Raw genomic sequence first — 13,745 nt, forward strand, 5'->3', positions numbered from 1 at the left:
CCTCCAGTGATATGCTAGTCATCATTGGCAAAGGAATTAGCATTTTTGTCTTTGTAAATTTAATGCATTGCTCTATTAAAACAGTGTCTTGATTTCATTCCTTATGATTGTAGGACGCTGCTTCCAGCACTTAGCACTAGATCTGTGTGTAACATTTAATTTTCATATGTCTTAAGTGGAAATATCTACCTTTTATTATGTAGCCCAAGTCATGGATACTGTTTTCATATCAGCTTTCTCCTGGCACAGACTACTGTGGATATATACTAGGTCCTGCTGTTTTCAAGGTCTTGTACCAGACTGCAGAGGTACTGTTTTACATCATTTCAGTCTCACTTTCCCAGACTGTCCGTGTGTGTTAGTGACATTGCCTTCCGGCCTTTAAGATGAAGGCCACTGATTATTTATAGCTTCATAAATATCTAATGGTGGAGTGCATTACTTGAGGAATGACAGTAAAACGTGACTTTTTTCATTTGAGTTTGTTAGAAAGCAGTACTGAAATTCAGCATTACTGAAGCACAAAGCAGGCTGGACCCACGCTGCACTGGGGATGCCATGTACGCAGTTAGCCGTACCAGCACCCTGCCAGAATTAAACGAGGGCCCAGCCTGCATTCCCTCTGCGGCAAGCGCTGCTTAAAGCAAGAGAGTGTCTGAGCAAGACCCAGTGTCACCATGAGTGACACCTGACAAGAAACACAGACGTGGAAACTTGAATTCTATTGTCCATCTACAACATGGACACCTGCAAATGAAGGTGCCAAGAAAACAAACATTCAGGAGCTTGAGGCTATTTAGAAGAGTCAAAATTAACTCATGTTTTAGAAATATTTAGGAAAACACTGATTTTAAAGTAACCTAAATGCACTTTAAACAAAATGCAGAGTAAATCCTTAAAAAGTTAAAGCGCCCGAGGAGTCTGTTGTGCATTAGTGTGCTTAAAAATACAAAACCCCCAATCATTACAGAGAAGAATAAATTAGCTCTAACTGTGCTTGTTCCAAGGGCCCAAAACTGTGAACAAACCTGTTCGGGTTTTTTTGTGCAGTTACTTTTAGTATTGACTTGGGATGAAAAAAAGATCCTCTAAGAGCCAAACAAATGACAGTCCCTTATCAGAAAGGTTCTCTAAAAGACTTTTTGGTGTGTGAGAACTAGTACCATGACAGCAAGAGGTTTGCTTTTGCCAGACTGTGAAGCAGCATCCCTCACTGCTCCCTGGGGAACATAGTGGGAAGCAGTATTAATCAGGACTTTGGGATGCTCAGGCGGAGAAGGAATACAATGATGTTGGTAACTGAAAGGCAGCAGGCCTCTTTCCAGCTACTCTGTCAGACAAGCCTCACAAATCAAAATCCTCTTTCAGATGCCCAAATTATATTTCTGTTGGCTAAGTCTTTAAAAACTTTTTAAAGTTGCTTGAATTAACAGCTGTCTTTGGCTTCGTTTTTCACCTTAGTCAGTTGTTTGTATATCCTCCTGGCCTTCTCTTTGGCTTCATTTCACTGCTGCGTGTGCTTTAACTTTCTCCAATTACTTTCACACTTGCATTTTTTAAAGCGAACCTATGACTCCACAACTCGTCATGCCCTCGTTCTCCCCACAGAAAATAAGAAAGCAGTGAATTATTTTTCAGCATTGCATACAGCTGCCTATCAAATAGGAGTTTGCTTTGCTCCCCGTTAAATTCAAGAGTACCTTTCCACAGGACAGCCGCAAAACAGAGGTTTCTTCTTACTTTTAAATGTATGAAGCTATTGACTGGACAGTATTTCTGTCCAGCTGTCTGCCATCATGAAGGCTTATCTTTCAAAAATTTTGAAACTGCTTTGGTACCTGCCTTTAACTATGCTAAAAATATTGGCCTGGGAGAGGGCAGGGGTGGCTACGCAGTTGGTAGCAGTATGTAAAGAACCGGTGGTAAGAAAAATGCCGCCTCCTCTGGGCACGAGAGTGGAAGGAAGAATGCAGAATAAAATAAAAACCATTATGCGGCTCCAATTTTAAACATTTAATAGTGCACTTATTGAGTATATTCTGTACAGACATCTATAGCAAGTTAAACATTTTCCTTTCTCTCACGTAGATCATAGTCATGTAAAGCACATTTACAATAGAAAACATACTTGAGGTACAAAAACCCAAAAAGAATATCTGAGGTATAAATACAGGTATATTTTAAATAATCTTTATCATGCTTTATCTATGTTTGACAGTACACTGTGGGCAAGTATACATGTTTACAATAGAATGGTATGTACAACATACAATTTTACAAATTCAAAAGTGTTTGATGTAGAAGAATATACAAGGTTTTCCTACTCATGAGGAACATTGTTACTGGAAGTACTACATTATTTGCCATAATAAAAAAATCTTCATCAAAAAGCTTAAAATAATACTGACAATGGTAACAAAGTCTCAGTCAAAATTCCATCTTGCAACTCATTCATACCCTAGCCACAAAATACATTTATCACTTAATACTGCACCTCAAAAGCAAATCTTTACCTTTACAGTAAAACCTACAGAAAGACACCTTTCCAGAGGACCTCAATACTTCCTACAGTTCATACAAGTTGATTCTCAAGGAGGGGGGAATATCCCAAAGGGTTTAAAACCCAACAAAACCCAAGACAAAACCCCACCCTCCTCTCTGGCCCCAAATATAACCCTCCAAATTACTCACATTCAGGTTCTGTTCTTGTTAACATGCAGCTTTTAGGAAAACAGGCAAAGGAGGGAGAGGAAGGGAGAGAGCTGGTTCGACTCTTCCTAGCCACCCCACCCCACCTGCTGCTGCAGGAGTCCTGCCACCTCCTGGCACCGCAACTCCAGTGTTGACTTTTTCCTCTTGAGCCATTAGAATACAGTAAAATATACAAAAGCTCATTAAAACACTTATAGTTAACGCAGGTAGGAGTAAAAGCAACAAACATTTTTTTGGCAAATTAACAATTGACATTACTGGCTCTCTTCACCATTGCATAGACGTTTCATTTCTAAGCTGCTACGTTGCTCAAAAGTATATTTATTTAGAATTGCTATAGAATTGCTAATCACTCCTAAAAGATCATCTGGATAAGGAGTGGACAGTAATCGGAGCAAGCCTCTTGCAACATCTGCTTAGGGTTTTTAACAAGGTTAGAGCTGAGGAAAACACAGAACTGGCACGTGGGAAGGATGGCTACTCCTGGTCCACAGGGGAGTCCCATTCTAGGTTCAACTGTATCCAGCATACTAAAATCCATTCTGGTTGCCTATCAGTGTACCAGACACATGTCAAGTTCGACTTCTGCTATCCTTTCAACCATTAACACACTCATTCACACTTTAATCTCTGTGCAAACCTTTCTCTGCTTATCTCAGTGAGAACACATTGAAGAGTACCAACTATTCCAGTGGATACACCAGTCCCTCAACGCACTACAAATAAAATGACATGGGTATGTACATAAAGCTAAGTATTTCACATGGGAATGATGAGCCTTCACCATATTTCATAATATATTTTGCATTTAAAGAATTTTGCTTCTCAGAAGCAATTCAAACCATCTAATAGTACAATACTTTTTTTTTTTTTTTTGCACAGTCCTCCTATATATTCCAGTCGAGGCCTACACTATAGACCTTACACAGACAGGAAGCAGCTTTAAAGTGTATGGTATGGCCACAGTCCTATAGTAATGCTCACAGTCAAGTTCTCATGCTGTCATCCCTTCATGACATGACTCGCAGATGGTACACTAGTCCAGTCTGCAGCGGACGAGCCTCAGTTTTGGGTAATGTCTACGTTGCTGAGGTGTGGAGCGCATGGCTGTTCCTCTTCAGTAGTCACCTGGATTTTACTTCCTTGCTCTCAAGACTCTGATGACTGAAAGAGTCTCGTATCTTAACGACTTCAGATGCACACAAGTGTCCAAAAGACTTGGTGTACCAGTCTGGCATGTGGCCCCTGATGTGTGGAGAAAAAGTAATGATGAAGTAGGTACCAGTAACTTTGCATGCATTTTCTTAGTCAGAATCAAATACATATCTAGCTGGTTAAATGCCTGACTAGGAAATCTCCTTATTATTGCTTGTTGCTCAGCTCAGCCTTACTAATGTATAGACTTGCTCAAAACCAAGTTTGCCACAATGAGGAAAAGTTATGAGAAGTTTTGTGAGAACTTGGTCCTCTTTACTAAGTTAATATTAAAATTAACATGTCCTTGCATCCAAATACATCTGTCAGAGGAAGGGGTGGGATTATACACCAATAGCTATGGTGGAGCACATACTGGAGGCTACAAACCACACCTGCTGTTAGATGTGCACTGAAGCCAATTTTCTGTGACATCTCAGAGACCTGTGTGCATGCCTTTGAGAAGTATGTACTACTGGGCAAGCTAAAGCCTGTTGAACCATTTAAATTTTGCGCTGACTACACGGAAACTATACAAGAAAAGTTACCACCACAAAAGCACAAAGTGGAAATTCATACCTTAAATCAATTCTGCACATGTAGGTAAGTTTAGATTTTCCTGACCCGCAGGGCTCAATCAGATACCTAGACAGGAGCACATTGACTCTAACACCTGCCACTGGAGCACGGTCATGGTCCACTGAGGTTGCTAGAAGCGCACAAGCTCCTTTGGGGAAGTTTGTCCTCCATGTTCTAAGAAAAAAGAAGAAAAAAACGTCTTATCTTTGACAAACAGTAATTCAAACATCTAGTAAGACTTCAAATTATGCACGAATAGATATTTACCTGTATAACTTACATTATACAGAAATCGTAGGCAAGGTTGCCGTATGTGTAGGATATAAACGTCATCGCATATAAAAGTCTTACCTTAAGACTACGAAGTCCCTGGCTGGGTGAGGTGCCATGCTGTTCTGGATATACTGGTATATATCTGTCTGGCTATCCAAAGGTTCGATTACTTTTGAATCTATAAGATCTTCATCCCAAAGATGCTGCTCTTTAAGTAAACGATTTAAAACGTCCTCTGGCGTAGCTGGGATTTCAATGGTAGTTTTCCATAACCGGAGTGGGGGACCTTCACATACCTGGGGAAAACCAGCACAGAGTCCTCAGTTTTACTCTTCCTTACATTTTCTTTTCCTTTCTATTTTAGTGTTGGTTAAACACAGCAAATTAAATACACACACGTATATGTATATATTGTACTAAGCTTGTCGTAAGCTCAGACTAACAGCCTAAGGCATGTTTTCCTAACAGCCAAAGGCATCTGAACACTGACTTCCAAATTATTTTTAAGTTACAGTTACCTTCTCCAGTACGGGCCACTATTAAATTGTGATGCTACAGAAAAATATCCTAATTTTCCAAGTTTATTTTTTAAATATCTTGTCCCTGTGCTAGCTCTGAGCTGCGCAAGATTAGAGCCGAGAAACTTCTTTCCTACTGCCTGCACAGTGACAGTGCTTGGAGGCTTCACTCAGCCTGTCAAGGCTTTGCACATGTGAGTGAAGGCGTGTAAATACAATACAGCAAACATTCCTGGGCTGGATAAACAGAAGAACACAAATCAGTGCACCTTAGCTGACTACTGCTGAAAGACATGTTGTTTTTAGACAGTGTGCAACTATGTCAAAAGATTAAGGTTTTTTTTCTTAGATCTATCTGCAAAGTAAAGGTGTGCACTGAACATTCTGTAATATCCTATGTCAAAAGCCTGCTTGTATTAGAGAAGATGCACTAAAAACCAGAGCTGTGGCGTGAGTGACAGGTTGCATACCTTCTTGTAGGCCAGCTCTGCTTGCTCTGAGGTGGAGCAGCTGACCCAGCCTTTAAACTTCTCCTTCATCTCTTTGAGCAAGTCGTCCACGCAGTCCTGGAGGTAGCAGTGGTAGTCGGAGGGCTCGGTAGTGCTATTGCCGCCCCGGAGCTCCTCCAGGCTGAGGGGACGCAGGTCCTGCTCTGTGTATGAGTTCCGTCCCCTGCTCATTTCTTCGGGTATCTGAGGGGCGACAAGGGTGAAATCATCCTCTTGCAGCTCTCTCCCCAAATCAGAGTGAGTCTAGCAGCTTGATAGCCACAGAAAGATGGGTACCCTAGTTTTGTAAGCAGTGGGACGCGTATGTGTCAGGTCAAGCACTCAATGTGAAGAAATGCCAAAATTAAGTTTGTGACTTTCATTTAACTCAAATTAGTCTCTCATTTATGGGGTGTCTTATTTTATTCTGTGGAGTATCCCTCTTTGCTACACAACTCAGATCCATTCCCACAGCAGAGTTTATCCTGCAGACTGAAGGAAGGGGGGTTTAGTTGTCAGCCGCAAGAAAAGAGACAGGCATGTCTTCAGTTGAGGGGTCTGAAAAGATTTGACGACAGTGAGGAAAACCAGGACTCGACTTGTCTGGTTCTCCATTCCGGGCCCTGGAGGGAGCATGCTTTAGTTCCTACAGACCGTTCAACCTACGGTTTGACAGTGTCACGTTCCAGGATGCTTTTGTGGCCTACTCTTGCTAACTCTTGGGAATTTAAGTATAAAACAAGCACTGAAATTCCTGGAAATAGCTTCTTGCTTTGTAATTAGAGCTGAAGTTCACAGACCCTCATAGCTGCACAATAAAAGCTTGAAAACATATTTCAAATGCAACTTGGATGTAACAAAAATGTCCCAAACCCCACAACTGCCTCATGACTTTGAGCGCCAGTGCCAACAAAACAACTCTCTTTTCTTCTGGCACCACTTCTAATTCACATATGCACCCAGATCAGGATGCAAAGTTTTTTAAAAAGCTATTTATCATGTATTAAACTTTATTAAAATAAAGAGGCATTCCTAGCTTTCCATTACACAGCAGATCTAAGCCATGTTGGCCAACATTCCACCCATCAGTTTTGCAAATAGGTGTTTTACCTGAAAGAGCTTCTTGCATTCAGCGATCATATGAGCTAGCCCTTGGGTTGCAGCCAGATTTTCATTCAGGTCTTTCTGATCGGGTTTTCCCAGGCTTGGTTTTCTTTGCATCACCCTTCACAGCGGAAAAGAGCACACACACCCAAATCCAGTTATTTAATGCAGAGCAAGATTGACGCTTGGTAAGAAAACAGTAGGATTCCCAAATCTGCTGGTGATTTAGAGCAGTGCTGCCTGGGACCAAATCTTGGCATGGTGTTACCAACTTCTCTCGCTACTCTCTCTAAACTTTTTCTTTGGAATCCCCCCTGTTTCTTCTTTCTTATGAACTTGCTTATATTTTAACAAATCTCTAACAAAAGGTAGGATCCCATAACTGTTCTACACCCGGTGCCCTCTGAGGTGTCCGAGGTGATCACAACTAGTAGGGTCAACGCTAGACCGTGCCTGTTGCACATCGCTGCTAGCTGTGGTACAGGACCAGTAGCAATGAGCCCTGCTCCCCAGAGACGTACCTTGGGGAAGAATTCTCTCTTTTGAGAGTGTTTAAGTGGAAGAGGGAAGGTGCTAAGCAGACGGCCAGGTTTGTTGGTGTCATCTGGTTTTCCTTCACTGCAGCTGTGACATCACTCAGGAAATAGAGAAGAATCTGGAGGACATCCCTGTTCTCATCAGGTAAAAGCATAATGGCAGCCTTGATAGCCTGGAGACGTTGATCCTTTGGCACATCTGCACAATATTAGTAATTCTCTCATCAGCCCATTGATTTTCCACACACACAGCATGAATACATCCCAAAGCAAACTCCAGCTTCAAATATTTGACTCGAGTTTGAAGTGATTTCCTTCAGGATGCATACCATTCGTAGGAAACATGAAGGAATTTTTTTTAACCCACTAGTTTAACTACCCTCAGCTATTTCCTGCCTCACAAGAAATGCAGGCAAGAAGAAGTTGTGCTTAGGCCAGAGTTAATTTTAGATTTAATTTCAACAGCTACATGCTCCCGCAGATGCACTAAAATGACAGAAGCCTGGAGTCAGGCATTGAACAAGCAAACACAGCCCAGCCAATTTAGAAATTCTTTGGCTTTCAAAGAAATTCAAAACACGAATACATTTTAGAATAGGTGAATTAATTAAATAAATTGGCTAGCAAACCTTTTCAACAATGATGTCATAAAATATCCAGAAAGTGCTTTACCAAACACAGAGGGTTGCTTTATTGAGCAGATCATTCAAAGTCATGCGGTGGAAAAATGGAAAAAGAAAGTCAACGCTGTGAAGCCCCATACCATTAAACAGCTCCTTGGTTACTAACAACAAACAGCCATTGGAAAAATTTGACGTGTGTCTTTATATAAGGCCCTTTCCTCCAAAATTGAAGGGAACAAAAAATGAAATAACCCAGACCAGATCTGCTTCTTATAAAGGGATTTCCAATAAGCCATCTCTGAAGACAACGTCAGAGTCTGAGTCCTGGAGCATTTATATCATCATTAGCACCACACCACCCTCACTGCATGTCTTATAATACACGTGGTGCTAACCAGATATTTAATTGGTATTTGCTTTGGGCTTCAGCAACTTCGTAAGGCTAGCAGGTGAGTTTAGAAAGCAATTTTAAGCAAAAATCCACTGTTTTCCACACTCTCCCCTCAATCAGCTCAAAGCACATTTAAGCCACGTGCAGACAATTCCAGTGCGCAGCCTGGTGCATAACACCAAAGCAAAGGGAAATTTTGTCCTTTGCAGGGAAGCAAAATTTACAGCTGCTTTAAGGCTCTTTGGTTTACACGGAGATAATACTTCCCGACCACCTCTGGGGACTCCTCAGACCTACCGCCTGTGAAAGGAAAGGAACAGATACTCCTGCAATGCTCTGTCAAACTTTTTCTGGTGCTAAACCTGCAGAGAGTTGCCGTTTAATATGCATGGAAGTGGAGAGTCTGATTAATTTTCTCCACAAACCTTCTTGGGAATCCAAACACAAAAAAATTGCGTGCGCTGAAGTAACGGTATGTACGTTTTTATTTTAAACCATCACCTCTACCTACAGAGCTCTGAAGGAAGTTCCTGTAACCTTTTTGTAACCATCATCATAAGGAAGGCACAAAATACAGCAATGGCTCAAAGGTGTTTGTTGCAGTAAGTTGTGTCGTAGCTGTGCTACCATGGGAAGAATACATGGGGAGAGAGCTGGGGTGGTGTTAGGGAGAGAAACCACAGGATCAGCAAAGTGCCCATAGTGTATCAATCAGTTTGGACCCCCATAAATATTTCAAAAAAGCTTTGGAGTTCTGGTCACCAAACATTAATTCATCTTTGGCCATTTTATAAGGTGAGAGTATTCCCAATGAAACAATGTTGAAGAAAACTTTTGAAAGAGAAGGTGTTGTTTGGAAAGATCCAGCACAAACTTACCTTCTATACAGAACTCAATTTATCTAGCTCACAAAAGAGAATGTCTCCCTTGCTGGAGTTGAACCTGCCATCTCAGAAAGATGAATTATTTCTTTTCACATGCACTGATAAACTCCATTTTTGATGTGGTTTATTCTAAGCACTATCTGTTTATGGTACCTATCAGTAAAGTCAGTAACAGAAAAGCTTTCAACTTCAAGGTTGTTTTCAAAAGTTGTGCTGAAGGATAGAAGAATATGAATTATAAGAAAATAGAAATTTTTTGGGAGCCTTGCTCTTACAAAAAAATCTCAGTAATTTAGTGGATTTCAATCCCCTTGAAAGCCCCAAACTCTGTTCGTGTAGTGTTTGCACAGCTCCTCTACCTAGCCACACCAGGTGTGGCTTATTTTCAAACCGTAATATCACGTATGCTCAAAGAAGAGAGGAAACTTTATAGCAAGTGATGGCAGTTTTATATTTGTTCCCAAACTACAGAGAAAGGTGAAATGAAAAGAACTTGTACTATAAATCGTTATACAACTAGAACATCAAAAATCCATTCCTTATGAGGCAGCCTGAACTATAATAGCTGCTGGAGAAAGGCAAAGACCGACATATGCAACGTGTAGTGCCCAGAGGATTGGTATTACAAAGTTCCACCCTTGTTACGCAAATGACCCTTTGCCATCTGCCGTAGAAGTCTCACTACTTACATTGGTATATCTGTAAGAAGGTCTCGGAGAGTTTGTTGGTCATGAGAGGCTCAGGGAGATCACGGAAGAATTGCTTTAACATGTCTGCTACATCGTAAGCAGACTGGCCTTCGTAGTTGACGCTGTCTGTTGAATTCTCATTCATTTGACGCAAAGCTTGAATTCTTGATTTGACTCCAGATTTCCTGAACAGTCCAACCTAAATATATATGGAAAGGTAAATACATTACAATGAGTCCGCCAAATTTGAAACGTAAGTATGCTCTTTAGCTTCTTATGTATGGGTTCTAATTTCATGGAAAGCTTTCCTTGCATTAATTATCTGTTTTGTCCTGTTTTCAGTCTACTTTTTTCAGTCTGACCCAGGAACAATAAAAATTAATGGAAGGCTGGGCTTTGGGTGCTGCATGCATGTGGGATGAGAGTACAGCAAAACCCACCTGATCCAGGCAGTGGTTGCGGAGGTAGCGCATGGCTTGCTGAATGCTCTGTGGAAGAGGCTGCCCTGTGCGCTGGACGTTGACTTGCAGCGGTACTCCAAACACGTTTCGGTCTTTATAATCTGGCACCTTTATCCTTTTCATAAATTTTGGTACTGCCCTATTTAAGCAAAGGGAATGACAAAATTAAACTAAACCTCTGTTGACCATTTATCTTCTGTATTTCCAGTAATTCAGAAAGTCAGTGAAAATAAGTGAAACACTTTAGTAATATGAAAAGTAGTGACAGCATAAATTAGCTAATCCACTCAGGGCTGGGAAGGGGGAGAGGACAGAAAACAGAGTTTCTCTAAGAGAAAGGCTTGACATTCGGGGCAGTATGCTGCCTGTAAGTATTAATGTGGTGCTACTCCATCAATATTAGTAGGACAAAAGCTACAGGGTAAAACTGCAGGGGCCAGATTGAATTGCAAAAGAGTCAAAATAAATCCTGCGGTCAGTGACCCCTTATAACACTGCTTCTTTAGGTTTCGGGAAAGATGGGCATTTGAACAATGAGCTTTTGTATGTCAACTACTTGTTCTGCAAAGTCCTCAAACTGGGTCCACCACCCACCAGTGTGCATAACAGCAGGAAACTGATGTAATACATTTGAGTTTGTCAGCTAAAAACTTCAGCTCTATAAACAACCCCTTTGAGGGACCCCCCTCCTTGTCAGCCAGTGACTGTTGTTACCTCCACCTCCCACTCCAGTTTCAATGAGAGGCCTTTCCATCTGCTTATGACCCCAAGGAAAAAGTTACTAAATACAAAAGAATGATTTACCCCCAGGTCCCCAAGAGTATTGGTTTCATAAAGGGAAAAAAAAAGCCATTAAAATGTGAAAATATTGAGATCATTTTCCTAAACAGGGAGAAAAGCTAATGTCCAGTGCAACAACTAATAGGACACAGTAGCACTGGAAAACAGGGAGACCTATTTAACATTTCAATATACAGCTATACAAACAGTGCATTAGATTTACAGCTGACTAATCTGTTACATAGTAAAATAGAACCATTTGTATTGCTGTATAGTTAAGTTTAGGGCATTATTGATATATGTATGAATAATACTTGCTTTGTCAAAAAACATGCCAATGGAATGTGAAAAAACACATTGCGATCTCCACCGAGAATCTGAAGCATGCAGGGATAACTGGTCAATACTTATTTCTGTCTTTCAGAACAAACAACTTCTGTATTTAGAAAGGCTGACATAATAACAGCCTTTGAACAGGAGGTACTTTGATGCTGAAGCTAAATACTCTCTATGACTCCTGGGGAAGGGAGGAGGCTGGCCTGTGGTAGGGAGAAGAAAAATTTTATTGCGTCTTTTGCATCCTGAAGGTTACACAGGCTGTACTGCAGATACAATAATAAAAGAGCTTTCTATTTCATTCTTCTGACAAAAAACATTCAGCTGGGTTACAAACACCTGGCCACAGCAGAAATTGCTGCCTACAAAAAACTCCATGGTTCTCCCAACATTTCTTCCCCCCGCCTCCATCTTTTTCGCAAGCTAACTGGATTTATAGTGCTTTAAAGAGGGGAGATAGATTTTGGCTAATGAGACACTAGAACTAATGGAAATCTACATTATTTAATTACATAATTATAGAGAGGAACTAAAGCAAATATTTACTAATAACTGAAGAAGAGCAAACCTATTAAGATCTACTGAGGTTTGTGCCACTGCTCACTAACTGCCTCAATAAACAACTACTCCTTTTGCTATGGCTAGTGGACATCTTCCTGCTCAGAAAGCAGGCCTGTACTTCATTGCTTTTGTTCCCTCACATGCCCCCTATAAACATACTTCTCAAGCCTAATAAGATTACACTGACGTAAAGGGTTAGTGATTTTAGCCCCGTCTTAGGAAACCACAAATCACTGTCAGCACAGGCCGGAGGAAGAAGTGCAAATATGGAAAAAGAGGGATGGAGGGATTCGTTGCATCATTCCAAAAGTTGCTTAGGACAAGCACAACTGTCATGCTCGTACACTCGGCCTGTCTACACATGGCACTGTGCCCTTACCAGCTGAAACCGTGCTTGTTGGAAGGTGTGTACTTCTCCAGGAGAGCAGTCAGCTTCAGGAGGGAGTACTTCTGCAGCAGGTTCATCTGCGCCACAGACTGGCAGTTGATCTGCAGCGACGCCAAGCTGAGGCTGGGCCGGTGGGAGCTCTGAAAGCTGTGCCACCTCAGCCTGTGCCTGCGGAGAAGATGGGGGACAGAGCAAGGACCGGTCACTGAAACGTCTGCAAGACACGTCAGGAATTACCGCAAATGTACTGCTGAGCTCCCCGCCCTTGGCAGCCGCTGTCTTCTGAGATTTCACAGGCATCGGCCGGCGGCGTCTGCCTCACCCGGTGTGATGCAGGTGCTTCAGATGGGAAGGTGCCCTCTGAGCTGACCCACAGCTCAGTGTCACCTACACGGTCTTGCCCTATCAGATATCCTCCGAGGGCTCCAACACCCTTTTTTCAGAAAAAGCCCTTTCAGCATTAAGGCAGTAGGAATCAAAAAACTCCATTAAGAAAAAATGGCCCAAATTTTTAAGACACATCAAACGGGAACTAAGCACTTCTAAAAGTTCCATTAAGTTTAAACAAGCAGCTGCAGGCGACCAAATGACAGCAGAAACCAGGCCCTAAATGATTTGCACCAGTTTTAAAGGAAAACTGGAAACAAAGCTAGAAAGAATTCAACTCCTTGCTCTACTCACAATACAAAATACAGTCATCCATCCCATGGTAAACTCCCAGCAGAAATTGGGAGGCCACTGGAACTCCCCCAGTCCCCGACTGTGCTACAGCGATCAAGAGAAAGTAAACAAACCTCATTTTCCCCGCAGATTTAATGCCCTAGCATGCTATTAAGAAACAGCCTGCTACTGAAAAGTGCAATTTTTTGAAACAGTCTAAAAGTCAAGGCTTTTACTACACACTGACACAAACCAGACCATACTTACAGTGGTTCTTCTAGCCAACTTAAAAAGTGAATAATCCTACTTGAGGTCCCTCTCCCTCCCACACACCATTTCAGTTTGAAGAATTATCATCCCCCAAAACTGCTTTAATGTTGCTCCTAACACTGACTTGCTGAGCAGGCTGTTTTTCAATGACAACTCAGGCTGAACATACAAACATACAGCTACGAAGTGTGGGAATCACTTGTCTAAAAGTCTTGCACAAATACTTCTCTTGCCTATAATTGTTTTGGAAAGCGATGGGAACAGCACGTGTGTGCTTGAATGGCCACAACTTCTATTG

At 41.6% G+C, this 13,745-nt stretch overlaps 1 protein-coding gene across 1 annotated transcript in view; it reads right to left on the reverse strand.

Moving 5' to 3' along the window:
- Nucleotides 1-1,992: 1,992 nt before the first annotated feature.
- Nucleotides 1,993-13,745, reverse strand: part of DLC1 (DLC1 Rho GTPase activating protein) — a 235,260-nt gene continuing 223,507 nt past the window's right edge. The window contains exons 10-18 of the mRNA XM_050895583.1: nt 12,509-12,685; nt 10,432-10,591; nt 9,992-10,190; nt 7,390-7,603; nt 6,875-6,989; nt 5,747-5,968; nt 4,837-5,054; nt 4,486-4,659; nt 1,993-3,957 (exon numbers count right to left, since the gene is read on the reverse strand). Of these exons, the coding sequence (XP_050751540.1) occupies nt 3,837-3,957; nt 4,486-4,659; nt 4,837-5,054; nt 5,747-5,968; nt 6,875-6,989; nt 7,390-7,603; nt 9,992-10,190; nt 10,432-10,591; nt 12,509-12,685 (1,600 nt within the window). The 3' untranslated portion in view covers nt 1,993-3,836. The remainder of the gene's footprint in view (nt 3,958-4,485; nt 4,660-4,836; nt 5,055-5,746; nt 5,969-6,874; nt 6,990-7,389; nt 7,604-9,991; nt 10,191-10,431; nt 10,592-12,508; nt 12,686-13,745) is intronic.

Source organism: Gymnogyps californianus, chromosome 4, assembly GCF_018139145.2.
Source record: "Gymnogyps californianus isolate 813 chromosome 4, ASM1813914v2, whole genome shotgun sequence".
NCBI lineage: Eukaryota > Metazoa > Chordata > Aves > Accipitriformes > Cathartidae > Gymnogyps > Gymnogyps californianus.